This window comes from Pygocentrus nattereri, chromosome 28, assembly GCF_015220715.1.
Source record: "Pygocentrus nattereri isolate fPygNat1 chromosome 28, fPygNat1.pri, whole genome shotgun sequence".
NCBI lineage: Eukaryota > Metazoa > Chordata > Actinopteri > Characiformes > Serrasalmidae > Pygocentrus > Pygocentrus nattereri.
In genome coordinates this window covers 5,812,784-5,838,121 of record NC_051238.1, presented here as the reverse complement: position 1 = coordinate 5,838,121, position 25,338 = coordinate 5,812,784, and the positions used below count along the sequence as shown (strand labels likewise).

The 25,338-nt window shown below is 41.1% G+C and overlaps 1 protein-coding gene across 2 annotated transcripts in view; it reads left to right on the top strand.

Moving 5' to 3' along the window:
• trabd2b (TraB domain containing 2B) overlaps positions 1-24,954 on the top strand; it is a 134,776-nt gene extending 109,822 nt beyond the window's left edge. For both annotated transcript variants that reach the window (XM_017722332.2, XM_017722331.2), the window contains exons 5-7: positions 16,261-16,351; positions 23,409-23,642; positions 24,329-24,954. In XM_017722332.2, coding sequence (XP_017577821.1) covers positions 16,261-16,351; positions 23,409-23,642; positions 24,329-24,533 — 530 coding nt within the window. In that variant the 3' untranslated portion in view covers positions 24,534-24,954. The remainder of the gene's footprint in view (positions 1-16,260; positions 16,352-23,408; positions 23,643-24,328) is intronic.
• The last annotated feature ends 384 nt before the right edge of the window (positions 24,955-25,338 follow it).

The following is a 25,338-nucleotide window of genomic DNA, read 5'->3' as shown; positions in this document are numbered from 1 at the left end:
TAATAAATTGCAAGGGGGCATATGAAGGAGAATCAGCTCTCGATTGAAACCATCAGGATGGTCAAAAGGGGAGATGGGAGTTTTCCTCACGAGAGCAATGTTATGTAAAAATGTGATCATGTGAGCATGTGTGTGTGTGAGCATGCGTGTGTGTGTGTGAGCACATGTGTTTTGCAGTTGTAGAGTTTGGGGTATAGCGTGTGCTGACATAGTTACATTCCTTAAAGTGTTCATCCCCTGTTCCCTCCCGAAACTGTCTCTGTTGTCTGTCCTGCGCACTTTCCCACTTTATCACTCACACTATCCGCTGGCTGTAACATCTGAGGCACCATAGGCCACAGCTTTCTACTGTACCTACAGTACTGCACAAAAGTCAGAGACCACCCTTCACTTATATCAGTTGCAGGAAAAACAGCCATGTTCTGTAGCCATGTTTACATACAGCCTAATAATCTGTTAATAATCTGACTAATAACTCCATCAGAATAGAATATGTCCATGTAAACACCTCAGTCTAGTCTGATTGAGGCTACAATTTTTATCTGATTGAACAAGGTGGGTGATCCTGTAAATAATCCATTAAATAGAAGAATAATATTTAAGTTACTATTAAAGTTTAAGTCCGTTCTGCATGTGCGTCACTTCATAGTGAAAGTTCATACCGTTCAACATGGCGGTGCAGAAACTGGTCTGCAGAGGAGATGATGTTTATGCTCTGATCTTTAAAAGACGGCAGTGGAACGAACGTCCAGCTTATGCGTCTCAGAATATGACGTCTTCCTCTCGGCCTTCTTTATTATGGACATGTGAAGGCTGACATCATTTTAAAGTAATTAAAAACACAAGCACTGCTCACTGCTGCTCATCTCACTCTGACTGGACCTCACGTGATGCTCGCTGTTATGGAAATGTCTACACGAAGTGGTTCTCTATGTATGCGTGTAATTTTGGATCGGATTACTTGTAGTGAGCATGTAAACAGAGATTTTCACCAGATTAGAGAGTAGAGTAAGTATAAACACCTCAGTCTTAATCCCTGATCAGAATGTGTTCAATTAGATTGGCAAAAATCTTTGCATGTAAACACAGACACTGTGTTGTATACCATTACCATTAGAACAGATACAATGAAACATGAACATAAATACAGCAAAAATACCTTGATGAAGATACCTTGTGAGCTAGTTTGGTTAGAGATTTCTCCTGGATACCACCAGCCATCAGATGGGTTGAGGTCCATCAGCAGCATAGCTGATTTAACTTAATTAAGCACGGATTAGCGAAATCAGGCACTTCAAGTAATACCAGCCGTCCCCAGGAAGAGGTTTGGAAAGGCTTAAATGAACACACAATGTATATAAGTAGATAAAAACAAAGGATTCATCCCCACAAACACCTTTTTTTTTGCTTCAGTGTGATCTTACAGTTAATTCCTGAATTAATAATTAAGAAAAGAAACATTTATTTGAACTGTTCACATTCATAGTGTTTCCATTGTTTTGAAGAAATCGCCAAATTATCGACTTTCCTGACTAATTTCTTCAGCAATAGTGCTCAGCAAATCTGACCGCAGACTTTCAAATCTATATTAAATAAGTTAATATGATGCTTTGATCAACGTGACAATAGCTATAGCTGTGATGGGTGGAAACATGGAGACCAGCGTCCAGGGTCAACATGGTTAAATATTTCTGTTCAGCTAAAATCATTGAAAAACAACTGCGGCTTTTCTCCTCAGGCGAACCTCACTGCTCTGCTGTTACAGTAATACCCCGAGCAGGAAGCAAGTCATTTGTCTGGACCTGTGGCTCAGAGCTGGACTTATTCTCTCTGGCGCTGGTGCAAACGAGGCGCTCAGTGCTAATTAGATCAGCACAGCTCATTATCTCAGACTGCTATTACACGCATCATTAGCTACCACAGCTAATCTGAGCTCCCTTACTGCTAATACACACACACACACACACACACACACACACACACACACACACACACACACACACACACACACACACACACACACTAAATACACTACACATGGCTCAGCCTAATGTAGGCTCTCTCTCTCGCTCTCTCTCTCTCACACACACAGTCCCCAGTTAGAGTCTCCAGTGCAAACACATTTCCTGGCCTATACCTGCTATTAATTATGTAAGCTGATGTAAGAGGACATGCAGAGGCAATCAGATTAACTAAAGACTGAAAAAGAAACATTATTAAAAACATTATTAATGGTAATGATCAGAGAAATTCTGAGAAACGGATTAATGCTGCATTTATGTTATGTTCATAGATTGACAACGACAAATCAGAAACGGAAGTCATTGGCTTCACCATCAACCTGCATACATGTAGAAACTTTACTGTTAGTCATTATGTGTTGCTTTGCATTTACTTGATTCAGATCCACACAATTCAAAAAGTACATCAGCACAACAGGCAAAAGTAAAATGAATGACAGTATTTGAACAAAAGGCAGGAATATCAGTGCGTGAAATACCCCTTGATATTCAGGGGGGTCCCATATATGGTTCAACAATTTTTTTTCTAGTTTGGTAATACAGTCCTCCACACATTCATTGAGATCTTACACATGTTTTCTTTTATCATCTGCTTGAGAAATGAGTAACAATTTATTCTTTCTACCAATCTCTTGGGAAACAGTCAGTTTTTAGATGTACAAATATATGATGACACGGATGTCTTTCAGAGATGTCCTGGGCATAGTTACAGTTGCTAGACTATGAAGGACCAACTGGGTGAACGAAGTCCAAGCACCTCACTGTCAGTCATGTACCGTTGATGTTTGTAATATTTCTATTTTGAGGCATGGTGTTTTTGACCCTTGAGATCCCAGGTTAAAATCCTGGACAAGCCCCCAGTTCTGTTAAGACCTGGTCAAGCGACTTAGCTCCATCCAGTAACTTTGGAAAAAGTTGGAGTGCTCCCGGACCAATCATCCACCAGCAGTAACTGACTTCACTACTGCTCTTGTGGCTGAATGTAATCAGATTCTCACAGCAATGTTTCAACATCTAGTGCACAGCCTTTCCAGACACATAGAGGCTGTTACTACAGCAAAGGAGGACACAGAAGGCTCTCTTTTACTAGCAGCTGAGATGTAGTGTTGGTGTTATGGGCTCTAAGCTGTCAGAAATGCAAACAAATGGTGAAGGCAGTTTCCCTTAAACGCTTTCACCCCTTCTAACCTGACCGCCATCATTCCTCTCAACTCCTCTGCTCCTTCGCTTTCTTTCACTGCCTTCCTAATCCATCTTTCTCCCACCCACCCAGCCCAGGGTAGTTTCTCTTATCAGCTGCCCAGTAACCGCAAGGAGAACGTAAATATTTAAAGTGCAAGAGGGAAACAGTTTAAATGTTCTTCCATCACTGATCTCCAGGGGGCCTGAGAAAACCGTGCCTTGATCTAGCGTTCACTAATGCACTGGATGGAGTATCCTGGAGTACCCATGTGTGTGATGGTTTCAGATCTGTGCACAGACATTTTGATGGGCAGGAGCTCAAAGGGAAAACAGGCAACATCCATCCATCCATTTTCCAAGCCGCTTCTCCGTCAGGGTCGCGGGGAACAGGCAACATGATTTTGAATTATTGTAACTTATGGTAAATCTTTTTTGTCAAGAGAGACATTCTAACCGCATTTCAGGTAAAACAAATGTAGTGTGAAGAGACAGTTAAAAGCACTAACATTAATACCTATTCATTTGAAGTTGAAGTTTGAACCCCAGTGGGTTTGACCCCTAATCGCCACCATGCGATGCTGTGGTGTTACTCACTTTTATCTAATTGCTACATAACATTATTAAGGATATAATAAAGCAGTAAGCCATTAAAAGGCTGTGCTTTACTGCAGTTTTACTATGGGAAAGGGTGTTCTTAGGCACAATGTCAAGCAAGAGGCTTTTATAAAAATTTCAGCCAACATAGAATACGATAAAATACACAATTTCTCAGAAAGTAATTTGTTATTATTAATAATAATCAACATAAAGAAGTATTAGACCATGAAATGTAATTACTTTAGAGTACAGTAGCATTGCCAAGCAACCATGGAGCACTGAATGAAGAGAACGCTTGGTCTTCCACTGCTGTGTATTGCTTTTTGCCATATAACAATAAATATATGATGAAACAGCACTGTTTAATGCAAAACCTTTAAGTACTTTTTGGTCACCAAATTACCACCACGAGTCTTATTTAGCACCACTTCAGCGGCACCACTCTTTTCATGCTGAGGCTGAGTCTCAAATGGCTCCCTGCACCCTACATGGTTCACTAAAATATTGACTCCTGCACCTCAACTGTGCGAAATGTAGCTAAGCAATAGGCGTTTGGGTCCCAGACACATCCACACTTGAAAAATAAGCAAGGCTGAGCTTCATTTGACTGAATCAGTTCTTAACTAATGACTGAGGCAATGTATAATACACACTATACACACCAGCCAAGAGAGCACAGGGGCAGGGCCCCCACATCTTTGCATATGCTTGGAAGTTTTAGTGTTATTCCTGTGCTAACACATCAAAATGAACTCAAAAAGAGCTTGATTTCACTGATTCATTTGCTGAGTTGAAAGAGGAATTTTAACACAGTGTTAGATTTAAACTGGACCATGACAAGGATTTGCAATACACTGCCCCATCAGTCTCTGAAGGCTTCCAGCTAGTCTATAATATTCCAGATCCCAAAACCTGAAACAGGTAGGACTGTAGTAATAATAAAAAAGTTTGGATTTGGCTTTTGAGCTTATTGTCCTGGTTCAGGTCAATTTTTGTATTCCTTTTGTTAATAATAGTCAGATTGCCAGAAAAATAACCTTGATTTGATGAAATATTGAATAATTTCAGTTACAGTACAGTGTCAATTATTAAGAGTAAGGATTGAAACTAGTGATGCACAAGATATCAATGACTCATTTTAAAATATGAAAGTTTAATTATTGATGTTAATCTCCTGCACTTTAATTCAAGCCTGTGATATTAATGATGGAGTTGTTTAGACGGTTGGCTCTTTTAGCCTGTTAGCTGGCTGACCAGCCCAGTTCTAGTTAAGAACATAAGTTGTCAGCCCCTCAGCTTAAACAAAAACGTGTGCTTAATTCATCAGTACACTCGGGGGTCCATACAAGCAGCATAAGAGTCAAACATTAATCCTTTAACAATAGAGACAGAGTGTCCTATCAAAATCAGAATCTTCTAGACGTGACATACTAATTGTACCCTAGAAGAGCAGAATGTTCAGGTAATGCTGGGCTGCTAAACTAAAATGTCGATTTGACTTATTTTTGTACATTTGAAGCACTGTAGAAATCAATGTTATATCTCTTGATAAAGCTAATCCAGATAGGTGAAATCCCAATTTGTACATTTTATAAATGTTTATGTTTTGGCATCAGCAGTAACTGAAAAATATAGCAAAATATGTCAATTGGGAATCAGCTCACAATTCCTGTATTGGTGTAACCCTACTTTTTAAATCACATGTGTGTGGTGAGGGGACATTTCTAAGAAATGCAGGCAAGGCCAGCGTAGTGGATAACAATGCAGACTCACATAGGACAGGACAGGGTTTGGTTCCCCATCTGTACAAGCACACTACTATATCTCCTTTCATTCCTTCTCAGTCTCCCTCTATTCCTCCTTGCTTCCTTCTCAATGTCTTTTGTCCTTCCATTCATCCACCTCTTGCTCATGTGCCGCTTCATTTGTTTACCTTTCTCTCTATGGTATGGTATGCCAAAGGAAAGAGAGAAAGATATATAACAGTGGTGGAAATGAAATAGAGACAGCAGTTTGGAGAGAGACCGGGAGCCATGATGTCGACAGGCGTTTGGGTATTGGACGCAGTAGAGCAGCTGGACTGTAGCTGCAGGTCTTTTCCACAATGAGAGCCAAGTCCAGTCCAGCAGGAGAGACTGTATCTAATGAAAAAGATACTGGGGTAAGTACTAGTTGTATCCAAGAGTCCTCACTGGACTCTGTCTGGAGGAAACAGAGTCTCAGTGTCTCCATGTTAAGGAACAAACTATTGTCGGACAGGCTAGTCCAGGTGGAGCCATCTAAAGGCAAGCTAAGAACAGGAAAATTTAGGAATATACAGAAATGGGAATTTCTGGGCCAACGCCTACATTTTTCATGTGCGGACATATGCAAAAGCTTTGGTGCCGCTGGTCATGAGCTTTCAAATATAGACATGAAGAAATAACTATATAAAATGTGGCCCTTGTAACAGCACATTTTATATTTTATGGTCTTTTTATGACAGACTCAGCAAAATGAATAGAAACTGTGCTTATAAATGTGCAGAAAAATGCCATCTTTAAGTGTGTCCCCTGTAGAGGATGTGTTACCTTGTTTACACTTATGAAAATATGTAATTTACCCAGGGGTCTTCAAACTTTTACATTCGTCTATCCATGCTGACACAAATGCCAATACAAAAACCTTTATAAAATGTAGAAATTAGGGCTAAATCATTCATTTGCAAAAAAAAAAAAAAAAAAATACAAGTTAAAAAAAAAAAATCAGTTAAAAGCATCAGTTAAAAAAGCAGTGGGCCATTGGAGGTTCAGTCTTGGGATTTTCTGAGGTCTGATCTTAGAAATGTTTAAAATCGACCATTAATGGGCTGTTTTTGTTGTAATGTTCAGCTCTTTACTGGCTTTTTATATTAAAGAAGGTTAATTATTGCACTTAAAAATAAACTTGTATCCATTACATGGCTTTGTTGAAACATGAAATGACCATTGGAGTTATCTGCTTTTTGCAAAAAAATGACATTAATATTACCTGGAAGGTGCAATGAAACATGATTCATGGAAATTCATTACAATGCAGATATCAGTTTTTTGCAAATGAGCTGTTAAAATACCTCCTCAATATATCAGTTTAGGCGTTTGCCATGTCGTCAGGAGATCGCAATCTAAGGCTACGTTCACACAGCAGGTAAAAATGGCCCAAATCCAGTTCTTTGCTTGGCTGTTCATACTGTCTTTTAAATGTGATCTGTATGCAACATCAGTCTAAACATATCAGCTCCTAAACTGACCCACATGCTCATGTGGCTCATCCTGAGGTAAACAATCACAACTGCCAAAGAACCCCAGTCACTCCCAGAGGTTCAGCTTCATCTTCACCAGCTTCACAGGAGCCATCATGAAGCTGCACTGACAGCTGGGCTCATCACCCAGAATTTGGTTCGTGTTCTCGGATTCTTTAAACCTTGCTTTCAGACTTTTTAACTGTTCTTTGATGCTGCAGCCTCGTTATCATTTGGCCGCGTTTGGACATTTCTGTCTAAATCTCTTTGAACATGGAGCATTTTGGTTAAGTATTTTCTCATTTTTTGGTGCAGAAACATCAGCCCTATTGTTTATGAGGTCTCAGCAGCACAGTGAAATGAAATGGCAAAAGGGTTCGCACTCGTCCAATTATTTTGTTGTTTATTGACAGATTGTTTGGCAAATGTTCATTGCAAGATTATTTTGCAATAATTGGGGCAGTTGTGGGCTGGAGGTAAGAGAACCAGCCCTGTGACCGGAAGTGCCCTTGAGCAAGGCACCTAACCGCCAATTGCTCCCCGGGCGGCGTGGATAGGCCTGCTTGCAAGTGTGCTCACTGCCCCCTAGTGTGTGCGTTCACTAGTGTGTGTATGTGGGTGTTTCACTGCACGGATGGGTTAAATGCAGAGGTCTAATTGCACAGTGTGCAAAACACAGAGACAAATGGTTGTAAATTCTAATTCTTCTAATTTCTTACCAGGTCATTTAGATAATATTTAATAAACATCATTTCTAAACCATGAAGAAGCTGACAGGAGAGAAGGTCTCCCAGTGAGCGTTAGCAGATGGGAGCTATATGCCGCTGTGTACTAGAAGCTTTAGCAGGAGCTTTAGTTTAATTCTGTAATGGGTTTGTTTAAGGCCCCTCATCCCTCTACATGCCAGCTGTGTGAAATTGCTCCCTACCGTCAGTTTGTTTACACTAATCTCTACATGTCCCGCTGTGGTAAACAAAGACGGGCACACTGACTGGCTACAGGGCTACAGTTTATATGGCAGGGTTTGTTTGCTTGTTTCTGGGTGTGGATGTTTACTTATGAGAGTTCATGTTTAGGGTACGTGTGTCTGGACAGAGAGAGCGAGAGAGCGAGGGAGGGAGGTGTAAAAGTGTGAGAGACATGCTGGTTCTTAATGTTTCTATTCATTTCATACTTGTTTTTTACAACATGCACAAAACTGTCTGAACTACCAGACTGTGCAATTTCTTTAATTTCCTGTCAAAACACCCATGCATTTGTCAGGAGAACAACCTGAGAAGGTTGGATAAAAGACTCCTAACAACCACCTGGAAGAGCTGGTAGACACCAAAACTGCCCCCATCAGATAAACAGCACTGAAAGCTTTGATCTCTGAGAGAGAGGAGAACATCAAGCTGCTTCAGATCTGAAAACATCCACAGGTGTTTCTGTCCATCCTTCCACTGTGAGAAGACCACTCAGTGCTGTGGGTCTGAAAGGAGGTGTAGCTGATCAAGAAGAACCTCGCTGAGAAAAGGAGACGGACACATCAAACAAAGAAGCTGAACGATGGACTGACCACCCCAGAGTCCAGACATCAACACCACTGAATGGGTTTGATTAGTTCAGAAGATCATCAACCAGCTTCTAAGACTGGCTGTTTTGACTGAAGGATGGTGTCTGATTTTTGCATAGTACTGGGAGAACATTCCCTCAACAGGTGAGCTCTTGGGTCAGTGCTGTGTAAACAGCAAAACAGCGTGGTTACCTTCAAGCCAGGTGACCACCCACACACACATTCCAGCAGGGGCCCCAGAGACAGACACTTCCTCTGGGAACAAGATGCCTGTAAGAGCCCTGTGTCTGTCGAGCATATTTATGATGCAGAAAACCACACAAACAAATACTGGACATGAAACGGACGGTTTGACCTCCCAAGCTGAATAGAGAGGAAACATTTTGTACTCTCTGAAAGCTCATGAAAAGCTCTCTGACTGGATTTTAAATCACTAGGTTGCAAAATAAAAATCAGATTTATAGTTTTCAGCTTGAAGTCCAGTGTAGATGCTTGCCAGTACATAATGTGACTGTTTCTGCCAGTTAATGTTCTCTGTTAATCACGTTCAATGCTGTTGTTGCATTTATTCAGTTTGTAAAGAACATGATCCAGCAAAGATGAAAATTCTCACAAACTACTGAAGAAAAACTTGAAAAGTTGACCACACCTGAAAAAAAAAAAAAAAAAAAAAAAAAAAAAAAATCACAGTGCATCCATCAAGGAAACCTCACGCATCTTTGATACAGTAATAGACAACATGGCAACGCAGAATGTGCTGATTATAAAAGCTGTTGCCTTTCACTCTGGCTAACATAGACGTGCCCACACCATAACTCCTCTGGTGCCAGATAAGGTCATTACCGTCAAGAATAGTGTGAAGCTCTCAGTTGACTTAGTGCATTGATTTTTCTACCAAATTGGTTCAAAGTCAGAGCTCAAAACCCATTTCAGACTTGAACTGACTTTGAGATTGACTGAACAAAACATTCACAACACTCCCAAACTTCACCAAATGTTTCAGCAATAGCTGAATGGTCATGACAATTTTAGCTCATTTTGAGCAGAACTCAAAAACTAGCCAGTATATGACTATCAAACACAGCTTTGAACAGCTGTGCGCACACACATTCAAAAAGATTATCAAAACACAAATGTACTTTATTTGCAGAAAATATGTTTCGATAGTGATCATTTTAAATGTTCCACACTGGTTTTCAGACTTTGGGACACATTTATTTCAAAACATCAGGATCTAATTGGGGGAGACATGGATGCAGTCTCACGTCCTGCTCTAAGATACAGGGGCGTGGCTAAAATAATGCCCCACCCACATGCTCCTTTCATGTGTTTTGGTAGTGACATGAAAACAAGGGACAGCATTTTTTTTAATTAAGTTTTTTTTTTTTTATTGAGAAATGAATCCCATAGTAATAATGATAATCATCATCATCATCATCATCATCATCATCAGTGGTAGACAGTAACTAAGTAAATGTAATTCGTTACTTAAGTATTTTTTGGTGTAGTTTCTCCATTCTGGGCGACTTTTTCCTTTCACTCCACTACATTTCAGAGTCTAATATCCGACTTTTTCCTCCTACATTCTGAGAAATCTGTCGTTCCTTTTGGTTTCTGTGTGTATAAAAACGTAACATATCAAAACGAAAGAAGCGCAAAGCCAGAGCACCAATCAGGGCCCAGCGGTCACTTTGTTTAGAGCTGGTTTTGACCTGTTGGTCATACCGACCCAGTGCAGCACGCGGTTCAACGTCAGCGCAGCAGCGTAAAACTTTGGGAGAGTCTGTTCAACATAAATGATGAACTAACCTAACTTTGTGTAAATAGAGCTCAATATAGAAATATGTCCACATATGCAGTCGAGACTGACGCGGCTTTTTTCTGAATTTCTACAAACACCATTTCATTTTATAGTAAATGAGTTTGGGCTGGTTTATGTTTATGAACAGACGCCTACAGATCAACATAGTAAAGGAGCTCATCTGTGATCCTGAGTTTAAAGCCAGTTTTTATTCAACTTAAACTTGGAACTAAGTTGTAAATAAATCTGAAACTGAAACTTTGCTTGTGTGTAAAAAGTGATTTCAGAGCCACTCGGTTCTCCCTGATGGAAACTGTTTACCTTCAGTGTTTTGTGCTTCTGATCATTTTAATAGACGTCAGCGTCACTAATTAATGACGTTCTATTAAAAGACTGGTTTACCAAGAGAGACGCTGGAGGACTTTCACCTGAAATGAGTTCATGAAGCCAGTCTGGTTATAAAAATGATAACAGGACCAGATCAGAGCCAGAATTACTCTTTTAGTACTTTTACTTTATACTTAAGTACATTTGAAGGTAAATACTTTAGTACTTTTACTCAAGTGGAGGTCTAAAGGGAGGAACTTCTGCTTTAACTGGAGTGATATTTTACCTTGGGCATCTCTACTTTAACTCAAGTACATGGTTTGTGTACTTCATCCACCACTGATCATCATCATCATCATCATCATCATCATCATCATCATCATCATCATCATCTTCAAAGAAAGATACACTAAAAATAATGAAAGTATTAGTTGTATTAGTACAAGCTGAAATCTCCAAACTGAAAGGATCCTATAAATGATGATTTTGTACATATTTAGCTTAAATTAATTAATTTCAATAAATTATAACATTTTAATGTATAATATAGTGTTAGAATGATCCATGTATTTTCATCTGAAACTAAATTAGTATATATAATTATTGAAACAATTGACTAAATAAAATGAAAAACAGTCCAACTGGTCTCAAATCAGTTAGTGAAAAAAATAATAGCAGGTTATGGAAGAATGGAAGGATGGAAAAATGAACAAATGAATGCAAAATATACCTTAAAATAGGGAAGGATAAAAAATGTGTAGTCAATTGGTAAAATCTGTAAGTAAGATTATAAACATATTCCGCAATTAATTTGATGCTAGTCAACTTTGAGACTGTGTCTTTGCCCCGAATTAAAATGAAATTTAATTGTAGAAAAACTCAATCAGCCCATTTAAACAACCTAATCACCATATATCCATATTCAGATGATAGCACTAACACCTTAGACCTAAAATTTGGACTACTCGATGTAAGATCACTAAACTCTAAAGCAGCCATCGTAGATGAAATTATAAGTCATCATAAATTTGACATTTTCTGTCTCACTGAAACGGGTTAGACCAGATGAATATTCAGCTTTAAATGAAGCCACGCCCGTAGGCTATAATTATGCATGATAGGCCAAGATTATCAGGCAAGGGAGGTGGAGTCTGTGTAATCTACCAAAATACTCTCGATATCAGTCAGAAACAATGTGACACTCATTTCCTTTGAGGTCCTTTCCATTCACGTTACAAATCCAGTCACAAAAAAGAACCGATTATTTATATTTACAGGCCACCAGGGTCCTACTCTGAATTTTTTAAAGAATTGTGATTTTGCTGCAAACCTGGCTGTGTGCAATGATAAAGTACTAATTGTAGAAGATTTTAATATTCACTTTGAGAAGGTAGATGACCCACTAAAAAAGGCATTTACTTCAATTCTAGACCCTTTTGGTACTACCCAAAATGTAACAGGGCATACACACTACTGTAGTTACACTTTAGATTTAGTTTTGACACTAGGTCTTAACATAGACAGGCTTAATATCCTACCGCAAAGCTCAGCGATCTCCGACCACTACCCAATTTCATATGAGCCACGACTGAGCCATAATATATATACACGTCCCCTCGCTATTCTACAAAGCGCTCAATAAAACCTTTTACCGCCCTACAATTTATAGAAAATCTCCCAGAACTATCAACCCCAGTCTCCACTGCATCAGACCAAATGGAATTAGATTTACTAGCCGATTATTTAGAAAATACCTTTCGATCTACTTTAGAAAATGTGGCGCTACTTAAAATAAAAAGGATCAGGCAGAAAAAGCCCCGTGGTACAACGATAAAATCTGTACCTTAAAACAAACAGTTCGAAAACTAGAGCGGAAATGGCGACAAACCAAGCTGGAAGTGTTCCACTCTGCCTGGAAGGACGGCCTTATAGAGTATAGAAATGCTCGCTCAGCATATCTGGCCTCACTGATCGAGAATAATATATATATATATATATATATATAATATAAAATCCTAGAATACTGTTTAAGGTGATTTCCCAAACAACAAAAAATCAGGCAGGTACTGAACCACAAATTCCGCCAAATCTCACCAGTGAAGTTTTATGGACTTCTTTAATAATAAAATTGAAAATATTAGACAACAAATTCAACCCACAGTATTAAATCCAGCTTGGCTGCCATCTGATTTGGCTGATAAAAAACAAAACACAGCTGTAGAAAAAAGGCTGGAAACTTTTTACCCATTCCCACAGCTAAAGCTAGAGAAGATTATCTCCTCTGCAAATTGCACAACCTGCATACTCGATGCAATTCCCTCAAAAAAGAAGAACTGCCAGTTATTATAAACCCTCTTTTAACTATAGTAAACTCATCCCTTAGTCTGGGCCATGCACCCAAAGCTTTTAATATAGCAGTTATCAAACCTCTGATCAAGAAACAAAATCTTGAGGTTGCCGTTTTGTCAAATTACAGGCCTGTTTCTAACTTACCATTTATATCTAAGATCTTAGAAAAAGCTGTGGCCCAACAACTTAGTTCATATCTACATAAGAACCATATATATGAAAAATTCCAATCTGGATTCAGGCCACACCACAGCACTGAGACGGCTCTAGTTAGGATAACTAATGATCTTCTTCTTGCCTCTGATCAAGTCAACATATCCCTGTTAGTGCTACTTGACCTCAGTGCAGCTTTCAATACAATAGACCACAATATTCTTCTAGAAAGGTTAGAAAACATGATTGGAGTCACAGGGACGGCCCTGTCATGGTTCCAATCTTACCTTTCAGAACGTTATCAGTTCGTCAGTGTAAACAATTTATCTTCCAATTATTCAAAAGTGAGATTTGGTATTCTGCAAGGCTCTATTTTAGGACCATTATTATTTACACTATACATGTTACCGTTAGGCACAGTTATAAGTAACCATAGCATTAACTTTCATTGTTACACAGGCGATATGCAACTGTACATATCAGCCAAGCCTGCTGACCAGTACAGGTTAAAGAAAATAGAGGACTGTGTAAAAGACGTGAAACGCTGGCTGTTACATAATTTCCTCTTACTAAACAGTAACAAAACAGAGGTTCTCCTTCTGGGTCCAAAATTGGCAAGACATAAATGATCAGATTTAATCTTAAATCTTGCTGACTTTCCAGCCACACCTGGATCAGCAGCAAAAAATCTTGGCGTTATAATAGATTCAGATTTATCACTCGGTCAACACACAGGCAGCATCACTAGGACAGCTTTTCTACATCTTCACACCATTGCCAAGATAAGAAATGCCCTGTCCCTTAGCTATTGGTAGTTAATGTTCCCCCTTAGATAAAGGCGGCAGATCCAGGGGTCCATGGAATTACAGTAAACTGAGACGCTGGTGCTGTTGTCCCTCTATGGTCACTCAGGTTTGTGGATGGTGGAGTGGAGGGATGCCAAACTGTTTCAGAGTGCTCTCGTGTCTGTGTGTCCTTCTGGTTCTCTCCTTTTAGTTAAGCTGTCATATAGTCAGATCTGCCGGAGTCATTAGCCACACTCTGGAAATGTTCACATTCCCTGTCTTACATACAAACAGACAGAATAAAACTAATTCCATCTCCCTCCTTTTTTCCAAGTTCAGTCGGACACTGAAGGATGACTGGCTATTAATATTAGTAGTATAATAACTTTGTAGGTAGTTTGACCAGAGGAGGATGGGTCCCCCCCCCCCCCCTAGTGATCCTTGGTTCCTCCCAAGGTTTCTTCCTTAGCTCTGAGGGAGTTTTTCCTTGCCACCGTACCCCTGGCTTGCTCTAAAACTGTCTTTTCTGGAATTCTGTGAAGCTGCTTTGCGACAACATCAGTTGTAAAAAGCGCTACAAATAAATTTGATTTGAGTTCAGTGGTTATAGTGAAAGTGTCTTTGGGAGGGTTTTCTGGAGGGGTCCCATTGGGTACTGGGGCCACTAGCTGTGCCACTCCTGCTGCTGCTGCTGTATGAGGACCACTGAAGCCACCAGTGTGGACAGTGTTAGGAGAGCCGGAGCAAAGACGAGCTTCAATAGGGCTCCTGTTTCTCTCCATCGCTCAGGGGGCTGAGGTGCCGCCTGAGCCGCTCTAATCTGGCCGTTAGATCTGACCGCTGCTCGGCGGTAGCCTCTTCACGCTCCGTGCCAGGAGCCTTTGAACTCGGCAGCCAAGAAAGCCCAGTGGGGGCCCCTCTCTCGCTCCCTGTCCTTGTGAGTGATCAGAAAAATAATGACGTTAAAGAAGCATGAAAAGAGACAGCCTTGAAGATTTTCAGCATGCCGTTAATAAGCTCTCGGAGCATGCTGGCCGGCGCTGAGGTCAGGCTGCATTAGCGCTTATTGCTGGGTTGAGTGACACATGGGATTATCGGGCCGCGCAGGGAAAATAAAACAGCTTTCATCAGCGTGGCACTGGAGCGCGTGTGTTTGATGTCTCAAGAGTGAAGGAATTAGGGGTGTGTGAGACGTGAGAGCCGGAGCGGACAGGCGGGAACATAGAGCTCAAAATGTGGGCCCATTCCACATGAAACAAGTCCACTTTAGGGTCCAGGACAAACAGAAATGGTGTGCTATACCAGCAAGTAGCCCTCAGCTCCACAGAACACAATCCAAAAGTATCCAGAGATTCCTTTTAACTAGTGATGGTACATCCACTGCTGACAGCTTGTTTAATCTATAAAAAAAAAGGATTGACCAATGGAATGGGATGATCTGGAACAGCCGCACGTGAGTCTAAGGGCACTATGTGATCCAGAACTGATCATTCAACATCAGTCGCTGAGCTCACTAAAGCTCTTGTGGCAGAATACAATCAAATCCTCATGGCAATGTTACAACATCTAGTGTAAAGCCTTCCTAGGAGAGTAGAGGCTGTTACTGCAGCCAAGAAGGAAAAAGCCCTGTCTAGCCTCACAGCTGCTACAAAAGGGTGGAGCATGGCTGTCATGGGCAGATGCACTGGTGTAAGATGACCTTTTGATCTCTTAGGACAACCACCTTGGGGGCCACAACAGTTTAAATCCATTTTACCATCTTGGCTGTAAATATGTCTCAGTATGTGCTGATGTACTAGTATAGGATAAAAAGTATAAATGAAAACACAGACTTTTAGGTTTTCACAGATATAGCCTCTTTTCTCGCATCTCTGGCAGGAAACTTTTATGCAAAAGTAGAACAGTTTCTCTCAAAGTTTGACTTTTTATGAGGCTGAAGTCGCTTCTTATTCGCCAGCGTCTTATTCAAGTTTTCCCATTCCACCTTAAATGGTACCTGAGGTGCCTGAATGTTAATGCTGCACTATTTAAGGTGAAACAGGAAAATTCAAACAAGACTTTTTAGTGTGTTTGCATTAAATGTATCAGGAAACCCGAGTTCATCTTAACTGGTAGAGACAGTGTTCAGTGTGCTGCTCACTCTACCATTTAAGAATAATCCTTGTGCTAAGATGCTTTCAGGAAACCCAGCCCTGGTCAGTAACATGGGAGCTGTCTGTCTGCTGTTTCAGGTCACTTCCTGGGCAACCACAGTGTGCTGGACATCCTGCGACAGGAGGGTTATGTGGTGGAACACACACCAGCCCATGAGCCTGTTACACAGTGAGTTCTTTTCCCTCTCTCCCTCTCTTTCTCTCTCCCCCTCTCTTACACACACATACACATACATTCACACATGTACATACACATCAGGGGCCTAGATACAGGAAGGGTCGGGGGGGCCTAGGTCAGCTCACATGGAAACCAGGCCCCTCCAAAAAAATATCTGATGAGAAACTAAATGTTACAGAATGTGCATTCAGTTATTGCATCCTTGTGCACTTTTTATACTTTAAATTAAAATAAAAGTGCTCTTCTTTGACCTTCACCATTTTTTATCCCTTGGCGATGTTTACACAGCTGCACTGTTTGCTCAAAGCCCCCGTTTTAAACCAATTCGTCAACAGATCTCTGAGACTGTGGGTCATTCTGTAGTCAGTATCTTGCCCATATAGGGAATTCCGAGTCTAAGCAAATTTCTCTCTGAAACATCTCTATGAGAAGTAAATGAAATGAAAAAGTTTGAAGAAAAAAAAAAAAAAAAAAAAAAAAAATTATATATATATATATATATATATATATATATATATATATATATATATATATATATATATATATATATATATATATATATATGTGTGTGTGTGTGTGTGTGTGTGTGTGTGTGTGTGTGAGTGCATTTTATGTCTCAAGTTAGTGTTATCAAAGCTTTTAATGGCCTATTTCAGTTATTAAACTGCTGGTCTGGTTACACCATTTGACTTGCTGGTTGTGCCATCTGACTTTTCGGACTAATTTCAAATTAAACAGGCATCGACTTAGACACCCACTAAAATCTTCATGTAATTATTATAATGATTACACATTCTACACCAGGGTTTTCCTGAGCTAATACCGCCTGACATAGTAAATCTTTCTCTTTGCCGTTTCGTGAGTGAGATTTTGCTGTAAAGGAGGATTATTTTATTTTTAGCTACAAATCTAATTCTGCTGTGGAGCAGGACAGTAAAAGAGCTGCATGTTGCCGACCTCTGAACTAGGCGGTTCGTTGTGGGCTCAGCAAACATGTTTAATGTATTTAATTTTTGTTTCTCTCTTTTAATGATAACTGTTATGTAGGCTAGTTGGTGGTTATTAACATCACTAGAGTGAAGTCTTTCTGCTTCCACTTCGACCATCTGTGTCCTTTTCTTTCTTCTCCTTTTCAAATCCCTCTTTTTCCCCCTCTCTCCCAATTATCTTGCGCCACACACATAATAACTCTGACCGTTATTGAGTAACACGTTTTGCCGACCATCATATTTAATTGAATACACCAGGGAAAATTGCATATACAGTCTGGTCAGCGCATCATGGTCCACCACATAGACGTGCTTGGCACGCTGTAATTCAGCATGCAGGCATTGCGCACACAACATTTAAACTGCAAACAGAGCTAAAGTATGCCTTTGATCCCCCCTTAACCCCGGGTCCCCCCCCCACTAACCATGATGAGATGGGCCAGACCGTAACTTTGCCAACACAAATGGCACACGGGCCTGGCCCATTTGTCTTTTGGAGAGGGGTGCTGTGTCTGCTCACACAAAAGGCAAACCCCCTGCTCTCTGGCATACTCAGGCAATTACTCAATAGGCTTTTAAGGAGAAGGAGAGGGGAGAAGAGGGGAGAACAGGGGAACAGAGGGGTGTTCCAAACCCAGAACAGGTTGAGCTCATTAAAATAGCAGCCATAACAGTTTCAACACCCACTCGAAACAAGAGCACAAATGGAAAAATAAGAGCAAAGAAGTGAAATAACCATGCAAAGCTTCTGCGAATGGCCACTGCGGCCAGCCGCCAGTACCATCTGCCATTCCTTTAAAAACTTCCCACTGGATATTAAAACTATAATGGGCTTCCACTGGAAAGGGATGAATGGGAGACTGTGGTGGAGTGATTCTGACAGATGGAGAGGATGAGTGAGTGAGTGAGTAAACAAGTAAGCATGTTAGTGAGGGAATAAGTGAGTAGGAAAGAGTAAGTAAGCAAGTAAATGACTGAGTGAGTGAATGAGTGTGCAAGTGGGTGAGTGAGTGAGTGAGTGAGTGAAAGTGAGAGATACAATGATCAATTGAGTGAGTGAGTGGGTGCGTGAGTGAGTGAATGAAAGTGAGAGACACAATGAACAAGTGAGTGAGTGAAAGTGAGAGATACAATGATCAAGTGAGTGAGTGAGTGAGTGAGTAGGTGAGAGTAAGTGAGTGAATGAGTGCATGAACAAGTGAGAGCAAGAGATCAAATAAGCAAATGAGGGAGTAAGTGAATAGGTGAGGGTGAGTAAGCGAGTGAATGACAGAGTGAGTGGTTGAACACATGATTGAGTGAGTGATAGAGTGCATGAGTAAGTGAAAGACTGCAATAGTGAATGAGTGAGAGAAAAGCAAATGAGTGAGAGAGTTATAGTGACAGTGAGTGAGCGAGTGGGGAGTGAGTGAGTGAGATTTAGGGAAGTGAAATAGAGACCGATAGTAAGTGAGTGAGTGACTGACTGAATAAGAGATTTAGGGAAGTGAAAGAGAGACTGTGAGTGAATGAGTGAGAGAAAGAGAGAACAGTGAAAGAGTGAGTGAATGAAAAGTGACTGAGAGTGGGAGAGACTGTGTGTGAATAGGAGGCTGAGTGAGAGAAAATAATTGAGAGAGGAGGTGAAAAAGAGAGTAACTAAGAGTAAAAGAGTGTGAAAGAATGAAAGAGGGTATATGTGTGGGGAAGTGACAGAGAGTGAGTCAGGGACTGAGAGAGAGAGTAAAAGTGAGAGTGACAGTGAGTGAGAGGGAGAGATCATGAGGGAAAGATGTAGATGTGATAGAGCACAGAATTAGAATTAACAGCCATGTGTCACCCATGAAACACCCACATTCATGCACACTAGTGAACACACACACTAGGGGGCAGTGAGCACACTTACCCAGAGCAGTGGGCAGCCCTATCAAGGGGTTAGGTGACTTGCTTAAGGGCACTTCAGTCATGGACTGTCAGCCAAGGGGAACGAACCGGCAACAGGGCTGGTTCCCTAACCACCAGCCCATGACTGCCCCCAGTGAGAGTGAGAGATCAACTGAGGAAGATGATGAATGAGAGACAGAGCAAGTACTAGAGAGTAAAAGAGCAATAGCATGTGACTGAATGAATGAGAGGAAGTCAGTGAATAAGTGAGAGAAAATTAAATCATCAACCCACACAACGCAGTCTGAATCCCACCAGCCCCCCAAAATGCAATGATGTAACCGATATAAAAAGAGTTGTCTTGGCAAACATACAGATGTTTATGCAAAGCTCCATAAACCGCAAACATGAGGCCTAAACTGAGTTGTGGCTCACAGCCATGAAGCAGCCAATCAGTAAGAAACAAAGTTAAACCTCTTAAATTCTAGGCTTATTGATCTAGATCAGTGGTCACCAACCCTCTGTCTGAAGATCTTCTGTCCTGCAGAGTTTAGCTCCAGCCTGCAGCTAGTATGCTGCCCCACCCTATCTAATACCAATGCTCTTGATCCAGCCAAGCAAGAACTTCTGGAGAAGTTAATGAGCTGGAGCAGGTGTAGCAGATTGTGATTGGAACTAGACTCCGCATGAAGGTGGATCTCCAGGACCAGGGCTGATGACCACTGATCTAAGTGTGCTCTAAGTGAGCACTATTCTAATGCCTTGTATTGTGCTTACTGTATGTTTAATTCTGTATGTTTCTTTCTAGTTACATTAGCACTGGCCTTTGTTTCTTAGCTCAAGGGTAGTTTCGGCTCTAAACTGTTTGTTCTAGCTAGGATACGTTCTCTGAGTAGACACCAAGCACTTTTGGAAGTTGCTCTAAGCAAGAGCATCTTCTAAACACTGTTAATGTAAAGTCTGGTAACTTACGGAGATAGAATAATATTGGAGGAAGGACATTCAGTTTAAAGACTTTGATAGACTTTGGGGCAGTCGTGGGCTGGAGATTAGAGAACCAGCCTCGTGACCGGAAGGTCGCCGGTTCGATCCCCAGAGCCGACAGCACATGACTGAAGTGTCCTTGAGCAAGACACCTAACCCTCAACTGCTCCCCGGGCACTGTGGATTGGGCTGCCCACCGCTCCGGGCAAGTGTGCTCACTGCCCCCTAGTGTGTGTGTGCTCACTAGAGTGTATGTGGTGTTTCACTTCACAGATGGGTTAAATGCAGAGGTGAAATTGAATCTAATTTAATAGGAACAAGAATCAAAGTACTCAACAAGATAATCTGTTCTGGTGATTTTTGAACACACTGCGCTGTTCTAGGTTCAGCCTCTCTGTCCTTAGTCTTGCAGAAAGCCACCTCACACTGAAAGCCCATAACTAGACCCAGGAACAGAACTGTGGGTCCTTCAGAGTGCCAGATTATGGCCTCCACTTCCCCAGTGGTTAGTGGGTTATTTTGGCACTTTGTAAATTCTTTACATGCTTGCAGTCTGTGTGTTTGTGTGTGTGTGTGTGTGTGTGTGTGTGTGTGTGTGTGTGTGTGTGTGTGTGTGTGTGTGTGTGTGTGTGCGTGTGCCTGTTGGAAGTTCAAAGTCTGTTCTATCAGGAACATGATAATGGACAGTGGAGGAATTCTGCCACACACACACACACATACAAAGACAGAACTTTCTGAAGAACCCTTGAGATTTTTTCCACATCTCTAAGGTGATAACAGATATTCTGGAGCTTTCATCACACTTAGTGTGTGCTGCTATTTTAAAAGCAATAGCCCAGCACTCTCAGCCATACACAATAATGTTGGCCAGTGGTGGACGAAGTACACAAATCATGTACTTGAGCTAAAGTAGAGACACCCAAGGTAAAATATTACTCCAGTAAAAGTAGAAGTTCCTCCCTTTAGACCTCCACTTGAGAAAAAGTACTAAAGTAATTACCTTCAAATGTACTTAAGTATCAAAAGTGAGTGTACTAAATTGAGTAAGTGTGCTAAAAGATTAATTATGACTATAATGTCCTGTTATCATTTTTAGAACAAAACTCAGGATCACAGATGAGCTCCTTTACTATGTTGATCTGTAGGCGTCTGTTCATAAACATAAACCAGCCCAAACTCATTTACTATAAAATGAAATGGTGTTTGTAGAAATTCAGAAAAAAGCTGCGTCAGTCTCGACTGCATATGTGGACATATTTCTATATTGTGCTCTATTTACACAAAGTTAGGTTAGTTCATCATTTATGTTGAACAGACTCTCCCAAAGTTTGACGCTGCTGCGCTGACGTTGAACCGCGTGCTGCACTGGGTCGGTATGACCAACAGGTCAAAACCAGCTCTAAACAAAGTGACCGCTGGGCCCTGATTGGTGCTCTGGCTTTGCGCTTCTTTCGTTTTGACATGTTACGTTTTTATACACACAGAAACCAAAAGGAGCGACAGATTTCTCAGAATGTAGGAGGGAAAAGTCGAATATTAGACTCTGAAATGTGGTGGAGTGAAAGGAAAAAGTCGCCCAGAACGGAGAAACTTCAGTACAGATACACCAAAAATACTAAAGTACAGAAACTAATTACATTTACTCAGTTACTCAGTTACTGTCCAGCACTGATGTAGGCTATATGGAAGCCTGCTTATCCAGGGTTTCCTTTGAAATTAAGAGTTTTAATAGCGAGTTTATTCAGTCTTTCCTGCCTTTGCTGCTCTTCTGGGAAGGCTTTACACTAGATCAGGGGTATAAAACTCAACCGCTGAAAGAGCCATATTAAAACATCTTGACAAATCCTTGGGCCAGAGAATGCCTTTTCCTCATCTCCGCCACTTTTCTGGTGCAGTTGCTGTCTATCCAACTCTCTGATTTTGCTTCATAAAGGTATTTAATTTGGTATTCTTTCATTAGTTAGGTCAGGTAATGATGTTGGATCTGTTCTTGATTACAAACTCATCCCAAAGGTACTGGATAGAGATCCTTTGCTCCACTCCTCCCCAGCCCAGTGGTGGGTGGCTTTACACCCCTCTAGCTGACTTCTGGCATTGGACATGTCACATTTACATGATATTTCATTGTTTTTAATGGAGCAGTGATCAAAATCCGCCGCCACCAGTGGAACACCCCATTGAAAGTTAGATTTCCTCAACTTCGGCAATCGACTGCAGTGGTGGAATAAACAAAATGTTAATTTTTTAGGGGGTTACATGGATGCCAAACATTTCATTGTTTAAGTCTATGCGAACCCATTATTATACAACAAAAAATAACAGAGTTTAGAGTTTCCTTCTGCCTCTTTCCACCATAAATATACAACATACACTGGTAAAGCTCTCCTTTGATTATCATCAGTTTTGGCTAATGATGCTGTCACCATGCCAACGTTTGCGTGGCTTCATGCCGCTGTTAGTCACACACCACTGTAAGGCCTGAATGTTTTGTGACAAGTGAACGTGGCACAGCTTTTCTATGGCGATTATACAAGTTGTGTCAGCCACCAGCCAGCAAATTTAACATTCGGGATGAAGATTTCAATGATGACACAAAATCAAAGTAACAAACACCTTTGTTAACATCACCCAAAAAGTTAAAGGGGAGTCTTGCCACTTCCTATTTCTATTCTATACCAAAAATGTGACTGAAGATTTGAGTCCTCAATGAATGGGAGTGAAAGGAGCTAAATGGATAAAAATAAAATATTAAATGTGCTTCTAGACATTTCTGTTGGAACTTAGAAGGATGTGCTCCATTAAAATATGAAAAAAATATAATATCTAATATCTTTCGGTTTTTTGCAGCAGTAGGATGCTTACATTAGTGCTACTACGGTTGGTGAGCTGATTACTTCGTTGGCTGAGTGAAGCAGTTCACGCTCATTGAAATTTAGCAGCTTTAGTGGTGTTGAAATATTTTATGATGTTCTATGTTGAGAAAACAGGCACATTTTCTGCATAAAAATGATCAAGCATAGCACAACCATTCACGTTAGACTCACTTAGGAGCGCCCTGTAGCGTCCGACAAACCTGGAAAGCACTGGCAGTGCTCCTCATTACATCACATTGCGAGGTCAAAGCTTACTGTGGTATAATGCTACACTGCTGTTCTGCACCTGTTTCAGTTGTTAAACCCACCTGTCTCTCTGTACGCATGGTTCCATCTAAGGAGCCGGGCTGAGGTGGAGGGTACCACTTTAATGCCAAGTAGGGGGAGTCCAGAGCCAGTGACACAGTGGACATCAGAAGCTCCAGAGCTGGAGGAGGACCTGCCCCACCTGCTGCTGCCAGACAGCCTGAGCCAGCTGGAGGAGTTTGGCAGACACAAACCCCCACGCAAGGCCCACCGACAGCATAGTAGGCAGCGGCTCTTCAGCGACCTATGGGTGCGCATTGGAGACAGGTGAGGCCACGCCCACTTCCAGCTTCTCACATTTTGAGGAAACACACTTTTTGGAAAACTATGTGAGGAGAGACGTGTTTGTCTTGTGTGCCTGAGCAGAGTGGAGGGGCCTTCACTTCTACTGGGTGAAAAATGTGTGTAAAACACAAGTGTACAAGTGAAGTGTACACCTTGTTTTTTTTCCCTTGAGGTCCACTTATGTTGATCTTATCATAATTCACAAGTCATAATTCATTTTTACACGATCATATTCCAACCTTTCTTTGTCCCTCAGAATTTAACAGGCTGTTTTTGTGACTGCATGGCAAAAAAGTGTAGTTTGATGAAAAATCTTACTCAGAAAAGCTAAAGCTTGCAATTATTCGCATATCCCCCTGTGTTTATGGCATCATACACAAGTACTGCATGAAAAGCAAACAGAAACTCAAGCGTCTGTTTAAAAAACCTAAAACATGGCATTTCTTTCTCTTTATATTACACGTTAAAAGGCCTCACAGATTAGCAAGCTCTTAAAAACCACTGACTTTCCGAGTGGAGTTACATTTAAATGGAGGGACATTTTTTCCCTAAACACAGCATTAGACCAAAACGTAGCTGACTAAGCATCACAAAAACATTTCTATGATGTCTGTTTATGTCCCAGTCAAATAAACCCTGTGTTTTTATGGTATTCATGTTGTTTGTAGCTCGACTCCAATTCCAAATATAAGGATAACCAACGGCTATGTGACAGTGGAGCCTCCTCTAACACGGCAGGAACAGAAGAGAAAGACGTCTCTCTCTGGCCGAGAGGACACTCTGCTCCCTGCTTTGGCCTCACCCAGTGCTTGCAGCCTGCTACCTGCCCTGCTCACCTGCCTCCTCTCACAGCTGCTGCTCTTCTCCTCCTAACCACAAGGGGGAACCAACCACACATGCAGACAGCCTCCCGTCCAGGCCACGCTGAGTAAGCAGACACAAAAGCTGGCAATGCTGTCAGAAATGGGCTCTGTAAAGCTGAAGGTCTAAGTCTTTAGGCTTTTGTTGAAGGGCTCCAACATAAGAACATGAAAAAGTCATTTAGAAGTGAATACAGTAGCCTGAAATGGTATTTTGGTACAATTCTTACTACTGTAATTAATTAATTACTCACTTAGACTTGTACCATCTCGAGTTAAAAGCATCATCTCCAGTACTGAGTTCTCAATAGAACTACAGAAGAACTTCCAACATACACTGATCAGGCAAACATGACCACCTCTTGTTTCTACGCTCATTGTCCATGTTATCAGCTCCACTTACTGTATAGGTGCACTATGTAGTTCCAGCAGCTCTGCTGTGTCTGATCCACCCAGACCAGCACAACACACACTAACACACCACCACCATGTCAGTGTTACTGCAGTGCTGAGAATGATCCACCACCCAAAGAGTACCTGCTCTGTGAGGGTCCATGGGGGTCCTGACCACTGAAGAACAGGGTAACAGAGTATCAGAGAAACAGATGGACTACAGTCTGTAACTGTAGAACTACAGAGTGCAGCTATACAGTAAGTGGAGCTGATCAAATGGACAGTGAGCACAGAATTGACAGAATTCATGTTTTCATCCTTTAATTTCAATCCAGTAGATGTTACACCCAGCATGCAAGTGGACCTCAGCCTTTTTTCCCTTAGAGGATTAATTAGAAACGACCCAAAGCGGTTTCAAAATGACT